The sequence below is a fragment of the Centropristis striata genome, chromosome 21 (assembly GCF_030273125.1).
Source record: "Centropristis striata isolate RG_2023a ecotype Rhode Island chromosome 21, C.striata_1.0, whole genome shotgun sequence".
NCBI lineage: Eukaryota > Metazoa > Chordata > Actinopteri > Perciformes > Serranidae > Centropristis > Centropristis striata.
The window spans coordinates 27,576,022-27,598,985 of record NC_081537.1 but is presented as its reverse complement, the minus strand read 5'-3'; the positions used below and the strand labels follow the sequence as shown (position 1 = coordinate 27,598,985).

General features: G+C 37.5%; 1 protein-coding gene across 3 annotated transcripts in view; it reads left to right on the top strand.

Moving 5' to 3' along the window:
* The window catches only part of exoc6 (exocyst complex component 6), a 70,123-nt gene that overhangs the window by 3,867 nt on the left and 43,292 nt on the right, over positions 1 to 22,964 (top strand). For all 3 annotated transcript variants that reach the window (XM_059324123.1, XM_059324124.1, XM_059324125.1), the window contains exons 2-3: positions 18,293 to 18,464; positions 22,744 to 22,791. In XM_059324123.1, coding sequence (XP_059180106.1) covers positions 18,293 to 18,464; positions 22,744 to 22,791 — 220 coding nt within the window. The remainder of the gene's footprint in view (positions 1 to 18,292; positions 18,465 to 22,743; positions 22,792 to 22,964) is intronic.

Genomic DNA, 22,964 nt, shown 5'->3' with positions numbered 1-22,964 from the left:
AACGAACAAGGAACAAACTCTGGCAGGATTGCTCTTGGAGCCACTCTTTAGTTTTCTAATGGTGTATGATGTCTGCATACATTTTAAGGTGCAAGTGTCAGTTTCTTTTATTTCCCCAATGCAGGTGACTGTGTTTCATCATTCCAGCTATAGTGCCGGCTGTTTTAGTGAGGGTAACCTGGCAGTTGCGTATACCTTCTTCTGGTTTTGGACTTATCAATAACATACAAGCGATTTGCAGACTTTCTTAACATGAGGGCAGCAATGGTTGATTACATTTATTGATGATCAATTTTCCAAATCACCAGTGTTCGGTCTCTGCTAACATAATGTTACTGAAACACCCATGGCCTGTATCATTTATCAAGTTCAGCTGACATTCATATTTATAATGCACATGTGTTGTGTCAGTTATGACTCACAGTTATCACTTTGAAAACCACAGTGGTGCAATGTGACAAAGTGCATATGCTAAAGTACAAACCTAAAGTACTTGTACTTAGGGGTGGGCAATATGGGCAAAAAAAATGAGAATTCTTTCTTATTTCTTTACCAAAAACAAAAAGCAATCAAAATTCTTCTTCCTTATCAGGACAACTATGGATGGACACAATGTTTCAGAACAACAGCTCTTGTTTATTTTCTTTAGACTTAAGCATTCAAGAGACTCCCAGTTAAACTTCCATGTAGAGACATTAAATGGGTATACATCAGTTTGTTTTTTTCTTTTTGAGATATTATGAATACTTGATAATGTAAAATTGCATATTGTTGAAACGATGTTAACGCTATTATGGTAGATTATATATATCGCCCACCTCTACTTGAACTATACTTAAGTATTCCCATTTGATGCCCTTCTTTCCCATCACATCTCACAGGTTAACTCCACCCGATAGTATATAAAGGTTTAAAATGAGCACAACCAGAAAAATCTGCAGCAGTAAAATACAACATACACATTAATTGCACCAGTAATAATAAACCAAAAACATCATATATGATAATAAAAGACTGAGATGAAACATTTGGCTGTGCTACCAATACTTTCACTTTGAGTACTTCAACTACATTTTTATTAACATTTGGATATACTTTTACTTCAGTAAGGTTTTAAATACTTGTATAGGATTATTTCCATAGTGTGGTATTAGTATTTTTTACAATACTGGAAAATCAGTGACTATGACTAAGACTATGGAAGTGGAAGATACTAGACATGGGAACATCTTGAGCCATTTCAAATTAAATCTGTACGTAGCCACTTCAGTTCATGTAAGTGCAATGTCTCATTGAACCCTACTGTGATTTTAAAATTGTGGCTTGTGGGCCTTGTAGTTTTTACACATTAAGCAGCTGTGGGGAAAAACAAAGATTGTGGTATAAGTAGGTAAGTTGTAGCCTCATCTACACTCGCGCACTGCTTGTAAATGAACTTTCAGGTTCGAACATATCTATTTTAGGGGCAAATACTAGTGAGATACTTGTAGAGCAGTTCTCAAAGTGGGGTCTGTAGCACTCTTTTCAGGGGTTCCCTGAAAAGTATTGAGATTAATTTATTTAAACTAGCATGTTTATTAATGTATTTCTATTATTTTATACAAAAGGCCTTATAGTTCAATGAATAACATTTACATTTTTTGATCTATAATAGTTCTTGGATCACTTTGTAATCTAAAAAGCACTGACTAAGAATCAGCAAATAATACGTTTTAATATGTTTCTAATACATGTCTCATGTATTATTCTGTCACATTAGTGGTGTTTCAAATCTGAGTATTGACAAAAAAACGTGAAATTTAAAATGTTGAATATTGTTATTAACACATATATCATGTAAATAATGCTCTTGAATATTTTCTGTTTCGTTAAGTTCCTGTAATTTTTTGTTATTCATTTGCCAAAAAATGACACTGTGATAGCACATAATTACAACTAGAGAGGTGTAAATAAAATCGGCTATGGCTAATTATGACGGGACATACACGAGGGGTCTCCGGGATGTTCTCTATCTTATAAGGGGTCCTCAGCAGCCTGTCACACACTCAACCCCTCATGTTTTACCCGGAACACTCACTTGTGTAATTTTGAACTCCTTTGCTGTCCATTTCTATCACCTTTCTCTGTTTCTACAACCAAATGTTATTACTTTAAAGCAATGCCTACAGTGTAGAACTCAATGTTTGAGTCATTCCTCGACCGCACATGTTGTGGAAGGAACTGCAGCAATAACAGACCAGTTGAGTTGAAACTGTGAGAATGTCACATCCCTTTTATCAGTCTGTGTGATTAACTGGCACCCCGCCTATGACAACGCCGTAACTGTTTTAAGGCTTTTCCAAGTTGTAGCTGCAGTTGGAAAAACACAAGACAAAGTCCTCTGAATCTACACTCACATTTAGTGATGATCTGAAAAGAACAGGGTGGTTGTTTATGCTTTCGTTTTCAAATTGTTTGTCTATCAACTGAAAAACGCATTGGACAGTAGAATGATAAATAGTTTTTAAGTGTTTGTAACCCAGAGGCCACTTAGCAAGAAGTTAGCTTCCTGTCCTGGCAGGAAACAGGAAGCAAACCTATTTGTTTCAGCAACCACCTGTTTCAATTATTAATAACAGGAAAGAGGAACCTCTTATTGCAGCATGGTGGCTGACTTTTACTGGGCTGCATGACTGTGCACGTGTCCAGTTTGCATTTGCTGTATTGTTCTTGGCTCCTTGATAACTTCTGTGGTAATCAGTCTTTAATCAAGAACAGCAAACATTAACCTCCCATTGTAAGGATACGCTGCCTTTTAATGTCATAAATTCATTACCTTGGGTTTATAGGACTGTAAATTGAAGATATGTTTTAATTATATTGATTAAATTAAATTTGATAAATTAGATTGTTCAGTACAGTCTTAAGACATGGAGCTTAGGTTTAATTAGTGACTCTAAATTACCAGTAGGTGTAAATGAGAGTGTGAATGGTTATCTGTCTCTCTAGCCCCTTTCATAGTGCTGTTTCATGCCAGAACATTTACGGCTCTAGAACGTCTCGCCTCTACTATGAACGCGCCAAAAGCGGAATGCAGGGATCAAGTGATCCCACAAATTTTACGCCTCCAGAGGAAGTCACAGAGGAAAATTGGTGAGGGACCTCTACGAACGGGGACATCCCGGCAAGGAGGAATATTTGACGTTGCGCGTGACGTCTAACACACACCTTCCACTTGGTCCCACAGTCATCAGATCAGCAGCATTCACAACAACTGCGGCCACCGTCGATAACTGGGCACAGTGTCCCCCGCTTATTGTAAACAAACTGGCATGCTAACTGTACACGTGGTGTCCACCGCTGAATTTAAACAAACCACTGGGTGTCCAATGCTTGTTGTAAACAAACGGAGGTCGCTACGTGAACACATACTGCTGCAGCACATACACACTGTACTGTTACAGAGCTAACTGTGTAGCCTGTTAGCACTGCTGCTGCTCTGTCGCACGTCACTATCGTCTCCTCCCACTATCGTCTCCTCCCACTATCGTCTCCTCCCACTATCGTCTCCTCCCACTATCGTCTCCTCCCACCTCATTCCACGATGCCAGACTGCACTATGAAAGGGCACGAATATCACATCTTTGCGTCACTATGAATGCCCTAAGGTGAAAAGCCGACACAGATCTTTCCGGCAATATAGTGGGACATTTGCAGGACCGCACTATGAAAGGGGCTTCTATGTGTCTGTCCTGTGATAGTGTGCTGGGTGTACCCCACTTCTCGGCCAACGTCAGCTGGGATCAGCTTCAGCCCCTGGGGACCAACGAATAAGAATAAGAATAAGAATGACTTTCAATAAGCGGTTAAGGATAATGGATGAATGAATGAAAGTGATTATTCTTGCATCCCTTAAAGGGATAATTGTGTGTAGTGCATTTAGTTGATTGGTAACTAGATAGCAGTGTATTGGATGCAAGGCTATTCGCTTACTTTCCGAGTTCACCTGTAAACTGGCTGCATTCTATTTTCCTGGTTTTCATGTGACAAAATATTACCAAGTAAATTGTGATATGCAAGAGGGTGAACATAGTTTTGTGGAGTAAAACCTTGTCGTTTCGTGACCCTGCCAGCTTGCCAGAACTATCTATTCTATGTTCGGAACCACCCAGAACTCAGAGGCCGGAGCTCTGAAAGTCAGCTTATAGCTCTGCATCCAGTACTGGCAAGTATTTCATACAGCTTAAAGGCCCAAATCCCGAACTATCCCCTTAAAGGCACAGGGAATGAAAGAAAGCTCCTTCCCTTACGGCTGTAAACTTTGGGCTCCTGTGATTTAAAAAAAATGGTCGCCTTAAAAATTTCATTGTTACTTCTTGTCCCAGATAAACTACCTTCCACTTGTAAATTGAACTGACTTGAAAAAATATGTTCAAGTAAGGAGGAGCATTTGATTAGGTGAAACAGCATCTGATTTGAATAACCAAATGTACCCAAATGTTGGCTACAGCAGAGCTTCACAGAGGTCATGTGCAGTGCACAGAGTTTGTTTGCTGTATTGTGTTGTTTGTTGGGGTGTTACTAAAGATTTAGTAGATTTTTAAATGGTTAATAAATCCTTTGGTTATATAACCCAAAAATAAGCTTTTAATGTAATGTCACAATACAATATTGTTGTATATAATGATAATACAAAAAATACAATACAATGATTATTATTTTACTGTATGTGTTGGTCAGTGAATTAATAAAGATGAATACATTGGACATCGTTTGTGTAATGTAACTGTTGAGCCTGCAGACTTATAGTACGTGTCTCTGGGTGAACAGATGAACTGAATGGATGCACTTCTAATAACTGGAGTCTGTGACACGAAAAAAAGTCTTATTTATTTTATTTATGAATTGACTTAATTTTTAATACAACAAGACAGCCAGGTGACTTTATAACGATATAAAGGACAGAAATCTACGATTTTGTAGAAAGCTGAAATTCTAAATAATTTAGACATGATGCTGCACAGATCAAAGCCTGCATTTTTCATAGAGGTGAATATTAAATATTAAATTTAAGTACAATGAGTAACAAGTATCTAATTAATTTTGACATCTCAATACACATTTTATTTGTTTATTAACAGATGTGACCCAAACCTCTTATTTTTAATGAAAACTCAGAAAGGAAATAACCAGTTTAGTTTTTGGCAATGTTTACCGAATTCTGTTTTGGAGATTATGTAGTATGTAAATAAGCAGTCCAGGTGCTCCATGCACCTGTGTTATCTATTTGATTTCCATGAACATTAATCAGAAATGACAGTTACAGATAAAAATTTAAAAGATAAGTATTCCCTCTTTTTTTTTTTTTATTTACTACTTTAACCTGCACAGCTCAAATGTGCCCAAGACACCCATCTACACAGAAATCAGTGGTAGTGAGACAAAGAGAAGGGGTTAGGCAAATAGAGAGAGATTAATCTACAGTTGAAACCTGTATGTAGACTGACAGAACTCTGTGACTCTGTGATGTGGATCCAGCTCTATTTTTTAATGATATCGAGCCATCTCTGTTCCAGCCTGTGGTCTGTGGTTTGTTTTGGGTGGTTTAGCACTTCTGCATTAGAAGGACTTTAGCTTTAGGCCATGTTTAACCTGACTGACAGATAAAGATGGAAAGTGGGGTTGAAGGAAACAGGCATTGTAAAATATGGTGTTTTGGATAGGGATGACGCCGATTGATCTGCAACTGATCGGGTCGGCCCGATATGATAAAAAAGCGATCGATCGAAAAATCAGATCAAAGGTTAAAATCACAGATCCAATCGCATTATACGTACATGTGCTTTACAAGTGTTTGTTATGATGTGATATACATTCCGGATCCAAAGGTGGCGGTAGTGCGCTGAAACAAAACCGCTTTAAAACGAAGAAGATGTGTTGTGTTGTGGTCACGCAGCCTGCATGCACCTACACACACCCACAACATGTCTGCCATATGGAACTTTTTCGAAGTGAGTGAGTCCGATGTCACACACGGTAGCGGCAATTTATGCAAGCGTTTAAACATTTAGAAAAATGTTAGTGTGAGAGTGAGCAATTATAATATGTTACACTGTACTGTGTAACAATGTGCAATAAAGCCACCAATGTTCAGACTGGCATTTTGAGTTTGTTTAGCCTGTTAAATAGGCTCAATTTTTATTTGAATTTTATTTTGTACAATATATGCAACAATACAGCCATTTAAAATGGATAGTATCAATAAATGACTGAACTTTCAACATGAAGCTCTTGCCTGTTCTTGACTGCCCTATAGAGGCCATGTTGGCATATTGTTTTCCACAGTGCCACTGCTGCTATGAAGGAAAATTAAAGTTACTGCTATGCAATAAATAAAGGTCAATCTAGGTAATCGAGTAGTATCTCGTAAATAAATGATTACAAGGTTATCTTACATGACAGACTATAGGCCTGTGCATGAGTGGATGAATTGATGGGGGGGAAAAAAAGAGTAAAATATAAATATTAATATTGTACCACGTGATCGATCGGTTCTGATCGGTAATCGGATCGGTGAGGCTTTAGGTGATCGGTATCGGTCCCAAAAAACCTGATCGGACCATCTCTAGTTTTGGAATAAAAATAGCTGGAGCCTAATGGATATGACCTGTAATCAAAGACTAGAGAAAATATGGATGTTGTTTCCATAATGTCACCAGTTGGTTTTTGAAGAGCCAAAATGAAGCTCAAAGGTGGTGGCTCCTGTGGCTCTGGCCGACACCATCTTGACAGTGCCTGAGCCCCCCTATTGGCCAAGAGGTAGAGCACAGGTAAGCTCAGGAATGCTGAATGCAGCAGAGGGCCACCTGCGAGAACAACCACTTGTTAGTTAAAGCAACCATTAATTATGCCTCATTTTAAGCCTTAACCCATTTAGGCCTAAAACGCCTGGAAAAAATGCCTGGAAAACCTCTGGGCGATTTTAAAATAACCCCCTAAAACCTGAAGTTTTTCTGGAAATTCAACAGAAGTGTCAACACTTCCTACTAAATAATAGATTTTTCAGCCTCTGTAGCAGATGGAAATGAAATTCAGCAAGTATTTGAGAGCTTATAGCTGTTATATCTGAGCTCCCTCCGCTATAGTCGTCTTCCGCCGTGATTTCAGTTCTGTAAAAGTCCCATGTTGCATTGCGACTCTCCCACATATATTCTGATGCATTTCATTGGCCAAGAGACTAAAGTAGGTGACGAAAATAGGTGGAAAAAACTTTAAATACTACAAAACATGCAATACATGGAGTTACTTTACAAGACTAGTTTGTAGGGGTGTGCCATATCGTATCGTTCACGATAATACCGGTATATTTTTTTTATGGGTAAAAAAAATGCATATCACGACATTGGCAACATGCCCTACTTCTTGACAAAGTGGCGTAAGGATTTCCTATTAATTACCTAGACCTTGGCGGCCCGCCAGAGTCTCTTGTGCTGCTCTAACGTCACATTTCAAGCTACTGAAAGTATATCTACACTATTCATAACATAGAGTTATTTTGCGTTGTGTCTCTGCTCAGCAGTGTCTGTCACCCGTCAGTTAGTCTAAACCCCGACCCACCTCTCTGTCCTCCTCCAAGACATGCGCACGCATTCACACACACGCACTGAATATACCGAGCTGCCCTCCCACTGCGCTTCAAAACAAGCACCTACCTGTCTGTAATGTATCAGTCCCGTCCCACTCTCTCTCTCTGTGCGTCTGTGTGTGCGTGAGCCGATCTAAATACTATCAACCTGTCCTGTCAGAGGTCCAAACGGTCCAAACACACTGTTGCATTGTGCCGTTTGTTAGCCGCGAGCTAACATTAGCTAACAATTAAAGTTGTTTTAATCACAAAAAGCTACTATTAGTTCCTGTCGCTTCACAAATGCAGCTTTCAAAATAAGAGCACAGAATCCACCACAGAAATTACAAGAAGACTGTCAAAATAAGATGCCTTAAATAAAACATAGAAGAACCTTTATTCTCCTTTACAATAATTAATTAAAATAGGCAATGATGTGTTTGTGAGGTGTTTGCTCACATTTAGCTCTCACAGTGGACGAGATTGATCACATTGTACTATAAAATGTACAAAATTTTCTCCCAGGGGGCCCCAAGACCCCCTAGAAGGTTATTTTTTATTATTATTCGCTAATACTCAAGTAAGTAATTTTTTGGTATTTGGCAACTGCAATTTACACTACATTTAGATTTATGATTGATTTTTATTTTGTTGTACAATTTTTATTTATTTATATGGACTACAAAATAATTTTCTATCTATTTTTCAGTATTTTTGATATCGTCAAGAATATCGTTATCGCGATAATACTCTGAAATATCGTGATAATCTTTTAGGGCCATATCGCCCACCCCTACTAGTTTGTTGTGTGGTATAGAGCCTCTGCTCTCTTCTGAAGGTTAAATAAATGTTAGCAAAGCACTGCAACAACACTGACGTTTTCCATGTTTGCAAAATGCACAATGGAGCCAATAGCAACAAAGAATTCTCTAGCAGCCATGTGTGTTGCTTGCAATGTAAGTGGATGTGATTGGAAGGTACAGACAAATGATCATTTTAAGTGACAAATTTAGGGCTTGCAAATGTTCATGTAACAGCCTACTATCCAAATGGCACATTGCTATATATAGGACCTATGAATCCTGGCATTTCTTACATGAATAGTGTCATTCATTTTAAATCTAACTTATTACATTACAAGATTCATGCCATTAAAAAGTAATTAGTTGCATTACAGTGTTACTGAGAAAAGTACTTTGTTACTTTGTACTTCTGCACAACAAAAATAAAACCCCTTAAAAATTCCTTGTTGGTTTTATTGTCAAGAGGATGCCAGCCTGACTAACACTGGATCTATGAGCTCTACCATCTTTGCATAACCCCATAAACTGTAACTCTGCAAGCTGATAACAGGATGACAGACACAATATTCCCTTTACAGCTCTATTATATTTGATTACAAGTAATATATGATTCGAGAGGGCACCGGTGCTCATGCATATACCCTGATAAGTCTTTACAACATGTCGTCTCTATTTGCATTTCAACTGCTAAAAATCGAATGATTTGAAGTTCATGAAAGTAAATAGAAGCTGGGTCCTTGTGCAGCTTTTGCTGACGATCTGACAGTCAACACTGCACAAGCATATTCGACACAAATGCAACTATGGAAACAAGAAAACACAGACTCATATACTAGTGTTTCAACATAAGGGATGAATGGATTTGATTTTTTTCAGGCCTGATATCTATATTGATACCTGTATATGCTGATAATGAATACTGTTCCAAGTAGTCTTGGGCAGTATTGGAGTACTCCAGGGTATTTATAATGGTATGATTTTCAATAATATCAGAAAAATAAGCTCATTCAGTCCATCTAGACGGGTTATCATGCTGCTTATATGTAATGCACAGCAGACCTGAGGTCAGTCTGTAGGCAGCTAAGATGGGAAACACGGCGACTTGCAGGACTTTTCAGTCCAGGGACTCTGTCCCTGTTTGGGTTTAGTCCTGATCATAAAGGTGAGCCAGCCAACACAGACCGAGCATCTTCTGGACAATTTTTAGATTAGACCTGATTCAAACATTGTTTGCCTAACTTTGTAAAACAAGACATAACAAATAAATACATCTACGTATAAGTTCACTTAATTGTTCAATATTCTTTAAATAAGAAATAATTAAGAATGAATGAATGCATTGAATAGATGGGTCCCATTGTCGCCAATAGGAATGAGAATAATTAATTGATGATCGATTGTTGTTAAGAATTTGGTCGACCACATGGAATTTTTAATCTATCTGTGTATTTTTTAATTTACACTTTTATCTCTGACTGTGTATCAGTATCATTGAACTGAAACACGCCGATCGTTCAGTTCTGCGGCCGTACGTCAATAAGCCAATGAGCTGAGAATTAAGTTGGATAAAGCTACAGTTTGCAAACTGGAAGTTGCAATTACAATTATAAAACACAGAGAAATACAGAGTATTAATTTGAGCAAAACTAGCTTACTGTATCAAACCTTTCTAGAATGAATTACTAGGTGAAATTTGATCCAAAACTTATTTAAACACAAAACACATTTAAATATGAAATTACTGTGAAAACTAACCTCATGCCTCTTTGGGTGCTAAAACATAAAACATTGGACTCCTTGACATTATTTTTGCAGTTTAATTTCAGTTGAGTTAGTGTTACGATCAACAAGAAGTATATTTTCGTCCTTTCAAAATAAAAGCACCCGTTATCAAGACAGGCTTTTGCATAGTACTGTATTTATATCTTTTATTTTGCCCATGTATGCATGTTTTTATGGGGCAGCTGTTCAATTTGTGTGTGAACAGGTGAATAAGCGCAGTCTGTAGTGTAAAGCGCTTTGGATAAAAGTGCTATATAACTGCAGTCCATTTAATATTTATACATACTGGAGTATGTATAAAAACATATCACACATCATCTGCATACCAAATTACCTTTCAGATAGGGATGGCAGCATTATTTTATAGTGCTCACATTTCTGTTTATTACACTTAATTCCCACTTTTTGTCTTTTGCTGCTATTGCAACATTTTGTAAATGAGAGAATACCATTTAAAGCAGCTAAAAAAGGACCTGTGCTTTTATTTTGTAGCTACAGCAGGTTAAAAATACATGTTTTATTTAAAATGATAATTACAAGTCGTTGTTCAGATGGAAAGTTGGTAGGCTTAATGATATGATGTTGTCATAATCTTTTAGTACCTTCCAAAGTACCTGATGGACTCCTTCCCTGGTACTTTCTTGGTCAAAATGCAGCTTTGCACCCATGAAATCAAGAAGCCCTCTTGACCCCCTGTGAAGCTTTGGCGACCCCCAGGTTGGGAACCAGTGGCCTATATGGATGGAATAAATAGGCTACATTTTGATATAGTCTCATAATTAAACCTAATGTTAACCTGAATGTTGATATGGCACACTGATTAACAAGAAAATGTAAAAATGGCGCTCAGTATCATAAAGGTTGCTGCTTCCGCTAGTATGCAGCTAATGTTCCCCTCCACATGGTACACTGGAAAAAAAGTGACATTTACTTTAAAAAAGCTAGGAAAGTTTTTCCACACAGAAAGTGTTTGTAATCTTTACTCTGGCTGTTTCTAAGTAATATTTATTTAATAGAACCAGTTATTTTTTTAATGAAAACCCACCAGTAAATTGCAGCTTCACTGATGTCCCTTAATTACATTTTACTTAAAAATATCAACTAATTAAGCCAATTTACTGGTTTAGTGAGTATTACTTGGAACGAATGATTCAATTTACATACAAAACTGAGGACACATAATAACAAACAATCACTAAGTTATGCACTATATGAAAAACTGCTATTTTAAAGTAAAAGCACTGAATTCGTATTTCTTTGTAGAATTTATATAGGGGATTGAAATAATAATTACAGGGCCAAAACATTTTTTTTTCAGTGTAGGAAAGAAAAAGAAATGGTGCAAATGCATCTGAGATGGAGTAACCGTAACAGATTATTATTATATTCTATGAAATATAATATTATTTTGATGAAAAGTCAGTTGAAAGTCAGTTCATTGAAGACATCTGTTTTAGACGAGTTAGTGCTAAATGGGCATTTGATTATTCAGTTCTTTGCCTCTCCCCTGGAAAACATTCCCAGCACCTGTGACCACAGTTCTGGCACTATCATAAAGTTGGTTAACAGGTGGGCTTAGCAAGAGGCTGGATGTGTTTTTTTCCATGGACATTTTGACAGTTTATGACCCTGTGGAAGAGATAATTCTAGTAAATCTAAGCAGAACTATGAAAGACTTGAGGCTGATACATACTCTGTAAGAACAGAGAAATTTGATCTCTCTACAAAATGTCTGAGAGTAGTGAAAAATGCCTGCTACAGTTCACTAAAGCCCAAGATGACGTCTTCACTGATTATAATTAGTTTACACAGATACAAAATGGAGAAATACAGGAAATCCCCACAATTGAGAACCTAAAATCAATGACTGTTTGGTATTTCTGCTGGAACGTAATGACCGTTAATGATGATTTTTGTAACACCACACATGGTTTTGAAACTAGCCAAGGTCCAATACAATACATACTTACACATTTGTGATGAGGAAACTTTAGTTAATATACACAGAGAGAAATTTTAATTTAAGGGAAAAGGAGTAGATGTAATGATATTTAAATTCAACGTTTTTGTGGTATTAATCAGAACATTTTGTTTTGAAACATATCTGGAGGGGATCTTGATATTTTTCATCAAAAAGAGCGAATATCAATAAGGGCTGATTAATATGGATCCTCAAAGTAGCATTTGTTCTGTCATGGTTCCAAAAGAAATGTTGAACAAAGTTGTTTTCTCATAGTGACGGGTTAATCCTCTTTGAAAGGTGAAATGAATATTGTATTATGATCCTAAAGTAGAACTGAAATAACAGAGCAGGCAAACCCTTTTCGATTACAATCAGCCGTTACCTGCATATCAGATATTTTTTTAACCGCAATCCTGATCTTCATCTCACGAGGGGTTGTACGAGGTACTTACCCACCGTCAGTGTAACAGTGACTGACACAAAACATATTTTAACCACCTAATCAAAGGCACACAAAGTGTTATACCCATTTATGTGTGCTACATTTAGACCGTAGAACTACCATGTTCCTACGCATAAGCACACTTAAGCTGCAAATTGAGGCCTCTACACCCTCTGAAAGAAATATAAAAGCCCAAAAATTACAGTGTCATATATATACATATATATATATATATATATATATATATATATATATATATATATATTTTTTTTTTTTTTTCAGTACAAGTCAAAAGTTTGGACACACCTTCTCATTCAATAGTTTTTCTTTATTTTTTATTCCTTTCGATATTGTAGATGAATACTGAAGAATTCAAAACTATGAAAGAACACATATGGAAATATGTAGTAAAAATGATGCGCACCTTGTCAAAAGTTAATTTTGGGGAATTTCTTGCCTCCTTAATGTATTTGAGGCCATCAAAGCAAAAGGTGCTACTTTGAAGAATCTAAAATACAAAACATCTTCTGGTTTGTTTGACAGTTTTTTGTTTACTTCATAATTCCAAATGTGTTCCATCATAGTTTTGATGCCTTCAATTTCAATCTACAATGTAGAAATGTAATACAAATAAAGAACAACCATTAACTGAGAAGGTGTGTCCAAACTTTTGACTGGTCCAATTTTTATATACAGTGGGCTGCAAAAGTAGGTAGACAGTAATGAAAAACAAAACATATTTTATTGACCATACAAACATATCAATAATAACATATTAATCCCTCTAATATGTGTGTGTGTGTGTGTGTGTGTGTGTGTGTGTGTGTTCTTGTACTTCATACATAGTGAGGACCGGAACACGTTTTTAACCAACTGAGTGAAGACAATTTTGCAAAGTGAGAACATTTTGGCCAGTCCTCACTTCTTTAAAGGCTTTTTTGAGACTTAAGACTTTGATTTAGGGTTAAGGTTACAAAAAAAAGATAATTAACTGAAACTGTATTGTGTGGTTACAAAACTGTAACTAAAATGACAGTGAAAATGTCTTTCGTTTTCGTCTTTGTCAACTTTTTTCATTCATAATGAAGGTGGATAAGGCAAAGGAAATGAAGGCAAAATCTACTGTGACCTCTTTTAATCTCCCACCCAACAAATACCCCATTACAAAAAACTGAAACTAATAAAAACTAAACTTAAACTACAGCATTTCACGAAAACGAAATTAAAACTAAAACTAATGAAAAATCCCAAACTACTATAACCTTGGCAGAGAATTCACGATTACAATGAGGGCCCTCACAAAGATAGAAGTGCAAGTGTGTGTGTGTGTGTGTGTGTGTGTGTGTGTGTGTATATATATATGTATCTATATATATATAAATATATGTATATATATATATATATATACACATACACTCCCGGTCAAAAGTTTTAGAACACCCCAATTTTTTCCAGTTTTTTATTGAAATCCAAGCAGTTCAAGTCAAATGAACAGCTTGAAAGGGTGCAAAGGTAAGTGGTGAACTGTAGTAGTGCAAGTAGGCCTTTTTCAGGGAACAAGAAATGGGTTAACAACTTAACTCTATGGAGTCTTGGGCTATTTTGTCCATTTTTTAATTCTTTTCATGTCTTTGTAAGTCATTTTGTGTCTTTTTTTGGTCATTTTGTGTCTTTTTTTAGTCCTTTAGTCCAACATAAAATGTGATTTTGAATCTTTTTTTTACTTTCAAAACACTATCATGCTCAATAAAGAATTTTAAATGTTGCAAATGTGCATTAATTTCAGAGTACACTGAGACATTAAACTGCATAATTTTCAATTAAATTCTGGAAAAGTTGGTGTGTTCTAAAACTTTTGACCGGTAGAGTATATGTATCTCTTGTAGTATAGTAACAATATTGCAAGTTTTCTTGTAATATGGTAAGGTAGTAGTGCAGTATGACTGTTTTTACTGGTTTAGTTTAAAGAATTGTTAGTTCATCCATAAGTTAATGCCAGAGATATCCGCACAAAATAACCCTGTTCATTTCAATACACTGTATTATTTAGCATTAACATAGGGATGTAGCACTTGAACTAGGATGCCACTAGATGGAGCTGTTACTCCAGCTGTGGTTGGTTGTGTCAGCTGTGGACTCATACAGTCGGTCGGTGTGGGATCCTCATTCATCATTTCCTAACCCCCAGGTCTACCATTATCACAAAACTGCACAGCTCTCTCATTCAAAAGCTTATATTACACATAGTTACAGTAGTTTTATAGTATCTTTTTCATATTTATTGTATGTTTTTTATATTATACATGTTCTTGAGTTTTGTAGTATGTCACATTTATTTTTTATTTTATCTTGATATGTTTTTTGTATTCACCAAACACATAGGCAAGTTTTGTGGTAGTACAAACCTACTCAGTAATACATTTATTCAGTTAATTTTAGGAATACAGGAATTACAAATATTGATAATAATTAATACTTTGACAGCAGCAATCAGGTTTAACCATAGGGCACTTTTTTCACCGTTGTTCCTTAGGGGCCAACATATCAGATGCAGCAGTTTATGTATGTGTATATATATATATATATATATATATATATATATATATATCATGAATAACAAATATGTTCGGTGTCGCGTCTGAGTCTTAGAGTAAGAAGGAAAACAGAAAAGTTTATGATTCGAGTCATCAGTTAAGAAGACCCTGAGTGGACTCGTTAATGCATTTTCTTTTTCTTCCTGCATTAGGATGTAAACTTTAAAAACTTAAAAAAACAAAAAAAATTCCACCTCTTTCAATACCACAGCAAAAAATAAAATAGTGCACACAAATTATATATTTTTTATTTTTCTTTTATTAACAACCCGTACACAGTGATGATGCAGAAAAAAGTCACTGAAAACATAGACACACATAGTTGAATTTCTTCCTTGTTGTTTCCTCTGTGCAGCCTTGAGTGGAAAATGTTGAAAAGTTGTTTAACTCCCATAATATTGTTTTTTAATCATTTCTGAATATAGTGTTTTGTGTTTAAGCTGAATATCTTCAAAGTTGCATATGATATACAACCCCTGATTCCGAAAAAGTTGGGATGCTGTTTAAATAACAAATGAAAACAAAATGCATCAAATCTAGTGTATATTTACAAAAAACAAACATTTATCAATTTGAACATTAAATGCACCACTAAGTGGACGTGTTGTGTGTCAGAGATGCTCTTCTGTAGTTATTTAAGTCACTGTTGAACCAGTCTGTTTAATTCTCCTCTGACCTCTGGCATCAACAAGCATCAAGGCTCCCTGGATATTTTCTCTCTTTGGGACCATTCTCTGTAAACACTAGAGAGGTTTAGGTTGTTAGATCAGCAGTTTGTGAAATACTCAGACCAACAACCACACCACATTCAAAGTCACTTAAATCACTTTTCTTCCCCATTCTGATGCTGCTTTGAACTTCATCAGCTTGTCTTCACCGTGTCTACAGGCCTAAATATATTGAGTTGCTGCCATGTGATTGGCTGATTACACATTTTCATTAACGAGCAGTTGAACAGGTGTACATAATAAAGTGGCTGATTGGGTACTTTGCTACTACCTTTATTTGGACACAAAAAACATAGTAATACTTATATATATAATAACACATTATGGTCATTATTAGCCTGTTACAGGAGTTTTAAACTGCCACATGCAATTTAAGGGGTACCAGATATACAAACACCTGCATCTAATTGTAATAATATTAATAGCATAATATTGTCTTAATACAGTTTTTAATTGAATATGTCACAAAGGAAAAGCCGGATTATTGCGTTCTGTTTCATTTACATTTAACAACATCCCAATTTTTTGGAAATTGCGGTTGTGTCGCTATGGTGAAAAGTTGTGGTTCCAGCGCTTTCCTTCTCTCCCACACACACATTCAGATACATACTGTATGTACACACGGCCATCTGTGCCTGTTGAAGCCAGGCCAGGAAGTAACAGAGAGAAGTGTGTGTGGTTGTTGGATGACCAGTAGTGATTCATGGCAGGGTTCTTTACAATAATGTGCAAACAACTGGCCACCTAGGCCTCCCCACTAGCACAGGAATGTTGGTTCTCAGTATTTCTCTCATGCTTTTGTTCAATAAACACACACATAATGAGGCATTGTGAATTTCATTCTGATAGGTCGCACACAGCACTACGAATCAAGAAATGCAAATGATTTGACGTGGTACAGTATGTTAACAGTGCGTAAGCTCAACCCCCATAGTTAATGAACTCAAAACTAAAGGCTCCTGCTCTATGTGGTCACCTACACTGTTTTTTAATGCAGCCAACTTCAAGAAGAAGAAGATTACTTTATTAATCCCACAATGGGGAAATTCAACCTCTGCATTTAACCCATCCTTTTTTTTTTTACACACAAGTGAACACACCATGCAAGGAGCAGTGGGCAGATAGATAGAGTTGTTGTTATTCACATATTTTTCAGTTTTTGGTGTCAGAGAAAAAGATGGATTTATCGATTTTTAAATTTAACTGCTTTAATGTGGATGTGGGCTACACGGTGGTTCAGTGGTTAGCACGGTGAGAGGGTTGCGGGTTTGACTCCAGTCTGAGACTCTTCTATGTGGAGTTTGCATGTTCTCTCTGTGTCAGTGCGGGTTCTCTCCGAGTCCTCCGTCTTCCTCCCACAGTCCAAAGACATGCAGCTTAGGTTGAATTGGTGACTGTAAATTACCCGTAGGTGTGAATGAAAGCGTGAATGGTTGTCTCTCTATATGTGTCTGCCCTGTGGTCGATTAACATTTTATCTGTAGCTGCAGCTGGCCTGTACTGATTATGACTTACTAATTTTCTTGAGCTGTGTGTTGTATTAGGGCTGGGCAATATGTACTAAAAGTCATTTCCAGATATATTTAGGCTGAATGTCGATATATGATATATATCCCAATATTTTTATCGCTAAGTGAGAGCAAATGTTCAGTCAAAGTCAAATATGACATGTTACAAGTAGTTTTATTGAAACAGTTTATTTAAGTGAACATAAATACTGTATAACAACAGGAGTACCTTTTAAAAAAAAATCAAAGCTCCATAAAGTGCACATTTAAATAAAAAAAATCTTAAATAAAAATAGCCTATGAAATAAAATAGGCCAATTGTTTTCTGAAAAAAATATATTTATATGAGAAAAGAATAACGAACATTACAAAAGAACTAAATATGACAAACCCTCGTAAGGGCAGCATTTATATATGAAGATTTTTTTTAACTATATCGATTTTGGAATGATGGTCTAATTCCATATCACATTCCATATCACAAAAAGTATATCAATATAAAAGATATATCGATATACTTTATATACGGTAGTATATCGATATATCTTTTGTATCACCCAGCCCTATGTTGTGTATATATTGGCTCAGTAGAGCTTTTTAAACAACTGGTTGTGAAGAGTCGTCTCACTTTTTTGTCATTAAGATTTTAATTTGTAATTTCTTAAGTATTTTTGTTGTAGTTGTAGTAAAATGTTTGATGCACATAGCATTAGAAAACATTCTGCCAAATTGTAAATACTATACAGGTACACACACACACTGACCAACACACAATGCTGTTGTAAGTATCCATCAGGTTGCAGTTGCATTATGTAACAGTTCTGACAATTTTCTTGTCCCATTCTTCCACTCTCCTGTTTCTCTCTCAGGTCTATTTACGATGACCAGCCCAACGCCCACAAGCGCTTCATGGAAAAGCTGGATGCCAGGATAAGGAACCATGACCGTGAGATTGAGAAGATGTGCAATTTCCACCACCAGGGCTTCGTGGACGCCATCACAGAGCTCCTCAAAGTCCGTGCTGATGCTGAGAAGCTGATGGTAAGAGAGATCACTGTTAGGGGGACGACAGGCCAGACGATGGTGACCAGCAAGAATTATAGCCTGCATCAGTCATTAGATCAGAATATTTTCACAGATTCAGAGAGAAAAAGAATATTAATCTACTCATTCATGTAGACTTGATAATTGATTAAAGGGTTTTCTCATTTAAATTTAGAGTCTTGTTTATTGTGGTGACAGCAGCAGCTGCTTGCCGTGTCTCTATTATGTTATTAATTAGTTATGACAATTTGGCAGTGCTCCAAAACACACAATATGTTCAGTGCAGCATTTTTTTTTTCATATTAGCCTACTTTGCCAGGTCTCCTCAGCAATTTTGCCTTCATGTGTCAAGTCAAGTCAAGTGTCACTACATTACTTAATAATACCCCGGCGATGCCAAATACATGTTTTGTATGTGTCATCCAAGATTAGGCTTAATAAGGCCATTTTGCCCAAAGAAACGTTTTTTTACCCTGATTAGCTTTGTGATGAGAAGTGATTGTGGGCTACATTCAACAGGAATTAACTTCAAATGAGCTTTGTTTCATGACTGAATAGGAGACTACTGCTGTGCAGTCGCCGTGTTTAAATGTATTCTTTCAGTCACAGAAGGTGTGCAGTGGAGATATCTGGTGGTGAAGTGTCGCAAGCTGACGACTTTTAAAGCCTGATTTCCACCAGTCACATACCGGCTGTGTAATGGCTGCATAACAGCTGCGCCGCGGTCACCTTTGCTGATCGCTGCCACTCTAATCAATGAGACCACGCCCACCGGGTGTGCCTCGTAACGTCTCAGCAGTGTCCCAGCCGTGGCTCTCCACTCTGCAGCACAATCAATCCGTAGCACTCCTATTTCTACTGCGAGCCGCTTCAGGCTCAACATAGCAGATTGCACCAGACAGGAAATCCGACACAGTATCAACATAATACACTTCCGCCCCCTTTCAAAATAAAACACAATGCGCAGGTCATGTAGCCTTAAACAACTTCACATCAACATTACGTCTTGACCGGGGGATCCAGATCAGCGATCAATCAATCAAAGGGTCTCAGGGGGTCGGCGACATGGACGACGAGAGTCTGATTGTTGAAGTGGAACATTTATGACACAACACATTCTTTTTATAAGGATAGATGGTCAGATCAACAGATCTTCCACGTCGGAGAAGCAAAGTAAGCTGTTTGTTGTTGTTGTTTACTTTATTCACACAGTTTATCACGGGATCTCACGGTCTCCCGTACCATCAGGATTATCGCATGTTCTCGTGATCTTGCGTGTATATGGCTGGCTTGCTACCTGCCCGTTACGCGCCCGGTGGGGAGGACGGAGCAAAACCGTGGCACTGCCGTTTCTTGGCCGCTACGTCCCTGGTGGAAATCCCCAGTATAGCTTCTCCATGGCTTTTGAGTACGCAGGTGTAGGTACCAAAGCTAGGCTTGCCTAATCTGCTCAGGGTATTGTGTTTACAGATGGTGAACACATATACTTAAAGAATAAAAAGAAGAAGAAGCATGGGTGTATTACTACTTTGGCAGCTGACAGGCTAGTTAGCTATTGAGCTTGCTAGCAAGGATGTTTCTGAAGCAAAAGTGGCAGGTTACTGAGCTAGCTAGAATGCTAATTCCAACATGCTTTCATGCGACACTGGTTACTGAATATGAGCCAAACAAAGTTGTATCTCATCTGGTCACAGCAATGTGCTTTCCTAAGCTGTGATAAGTGAGTGGATGATTACATTTTCATTTACTACTCATTTCGCCCCTTTTCTGTTAGCTTAGCTAGCTAGCAATGATGTGTCAAGGCAAAGATTACTAGCCAATGTTTGATATTAAGCCAAACAACAGACTGGGGCGATAAGATAATCCAAATTTTGCTACTAGGTGTTGCACTTGATTAGAGTGTGGTGCCTCTTGTCCAGTGTGTGTTAGAAGTACACCTCTGAAATGGTTTGCTAGCCACCACTCATCAGAAGAAGAAAAAGCAGAGAGTGAGGCTCACCTCTTTCATCCAAAGTGTTTCCATAGTAGCAGTTTTGTTCAGCAGTTTTCTCTGAGGTGAACTCTGCCATGCCTTGTCTCGTAACCCCAAAAAAAGACATTTTACACCTTATTAGACCTGCGAAATCAGAAATCGACCCCATTCTACCATGACATCACAGTAGTACCAGCCAATCAAGGCACGGTGAGGCGGGACTAGGCAAACACTGACTCTTCCCGATGTATAGCCAGCGTTAAAGCACTTTCTGATGTACAGACAATCATAGTGTGTTGTGTCAATCTGTCAACGCAGGCCCCCATGCAGATCTAGCAGGCCGAGCAAATCTGGTACCTACACAGGAATTAGAATTTAAAACACAAGCTCATCTCTAGACTTTATAAGCCCTGTTTGCACTTCCAACCCAAACAGGGCTAGGCAGGGGTTAGTGAGGATTCATTCAAAAGATAACCAGGAGCACCAAACCAAATTCAGCTGGAATACTGCTGTAAATTCTTGAAGATGTTTCAACTCTTATCCACATTCAACAAAAGAAGCTTCATGGATGAGAACTGAAACAAGAATTTAAAAAAAAGTCAAGTTGTCAAGTTGAGTTAGCACCTCTACATCGGGCTGTCCTTTAGATTGGGACAAGGTAATGACACAGACACTGTCCCATTATGGAAAGGTCTTAGGTTTCACTACCTAATCACTGAAAAGCAGAACATAAGGTTGTTTTAGATCAGAACAGTACAGTCTTGGTTAGGTTTCTAGAAATGTCACTTATCTCTTTGCTTTCAAGAACTTTTGCTGTGGCGCTGCACCCGAGCTCAAGGAAAAAAAAAAGAAGCGGCAATTATGTAGTCTGTCCCCCTTCATTTGGAGGCTTCACTGTTGAAAGGATTGTCATCAAAAAGCCGACTGGTCAATTGGGTCATGGCTCTCAGCTGTGTGACAAGAGCCGAGAGTTCAAAAATCCCCATCCAGAATCGAGAAGTTTGTCACTGAATCTGTGAGAAAGAGCCTGTCACAAGCCATTAAACCCCATGAAAGGCCCAGTGCACCGACGATGGGTTCAGGTCCTCGCTGCCTGGTTAATCTGAATTTGCCTGCCTTTGTCCTTGCCTCTTCATGGACAATGAGCTGATTACAAGGCTGAGCAGCTGCAGCCAGGGAGGTAGAGAGGGAAAAGAGAGGGCATGAAGAGGGGGAGCAGACAGGGAGAGGAAGGACAGATAGACATGTGACAGCATGTATGACTCAACTTAGATCAACTTATCCATGCAGTCGAAAAAAGTATTCAACTACTACAATTTTGAAAAACCATTTTGGAAGAAATTCCTGGAAGAAATCCAAGTGCTGCCTATGAGAATGTCAAGGAATTAAACTAAGATTTTGGTTTTTGAGTCTTTTAAACCAGAGGAACCTTAACATCCCAATGATCACAGAAAAAAAGGAATTAACCTAATTATTTTAAAGATGAACAAGACGTGACATTTTTCAATATTAAACTCAATTTCAAATGTGGGCCTTGTTTGTCTTTCCAACATGCAACAGTTCTCAGTGTAGTTTTAAAAGATAAGGCTGGTTTTATTACATTTCCCTTTTGCCAACAAATTTAATAAGAAATGGAAATCCAACATTATGTTGGTCTGTCTCTCTCTGTAACACGCAGTCACAAGATGATCTGATCTACTAAACCTGTAAAAACAGTTCACAAGTATATTGTATATGTAATATATTGCTCAGTAATTTCCTATAACTGCTGATCACTGTAGTTTTTATCAAGTATTAATTAAGCAAGAGGAAATTGTACTTTTGCGGGGAATGATTTTCAGCAGCGACAGTGGCAGGACGGTGGATGTAGAGATGGGACGGTTGTCAATTTTATCCTGGATCATGATAAAAAACACTCAAGAATTTGTTTTTTGTTATTTTAATGGTCAGGATAATCATGAATATCGAGAATGACTTGAAAAAGCTGTCTAGCTTGCTAACGTACAGTCCTATAGTGATTTCCTGGTTTATTTTATCAGCTACAAAGCAGAGGCACCGCAAAACAGCAGGCTACCATGCTTTACAACTGCTGTGCCAAAACAATTCATATCGTCAAATCCCTATAATATGGTTAATTGCAATTCTTTTGACCAGGATAATCGTGACGTGAAAGTCTTTAGGTAGGTATCAGTTTGGTATCAGATACATGGTATTTGTTGACTATTAAAGAAAAGAAAGGAGGAACCATGGGAAGAGGAAGGAAAGGCTGTACAGTTAAACTAATGTCTGTGTTTGTTTTGAAAGGGTCAAGTGACAGACACTAATCGAAGGCTACAAGAAGCTGGGAGGGAGGTAAGTCCTAGTTTGTGTGTATGCATGAATGTGCAGAAGACAAAACCTGCTTTTTATTGTGCTGTCAGGACATATGCCTGCTCGTTAACTGCCAGGACAGTTGTGCACTAGACGTGACCGTTCTTTAACCCAGTAGTTAGCAGTGGTGGCCTCTTTCTCATTGTTTCCTTCCA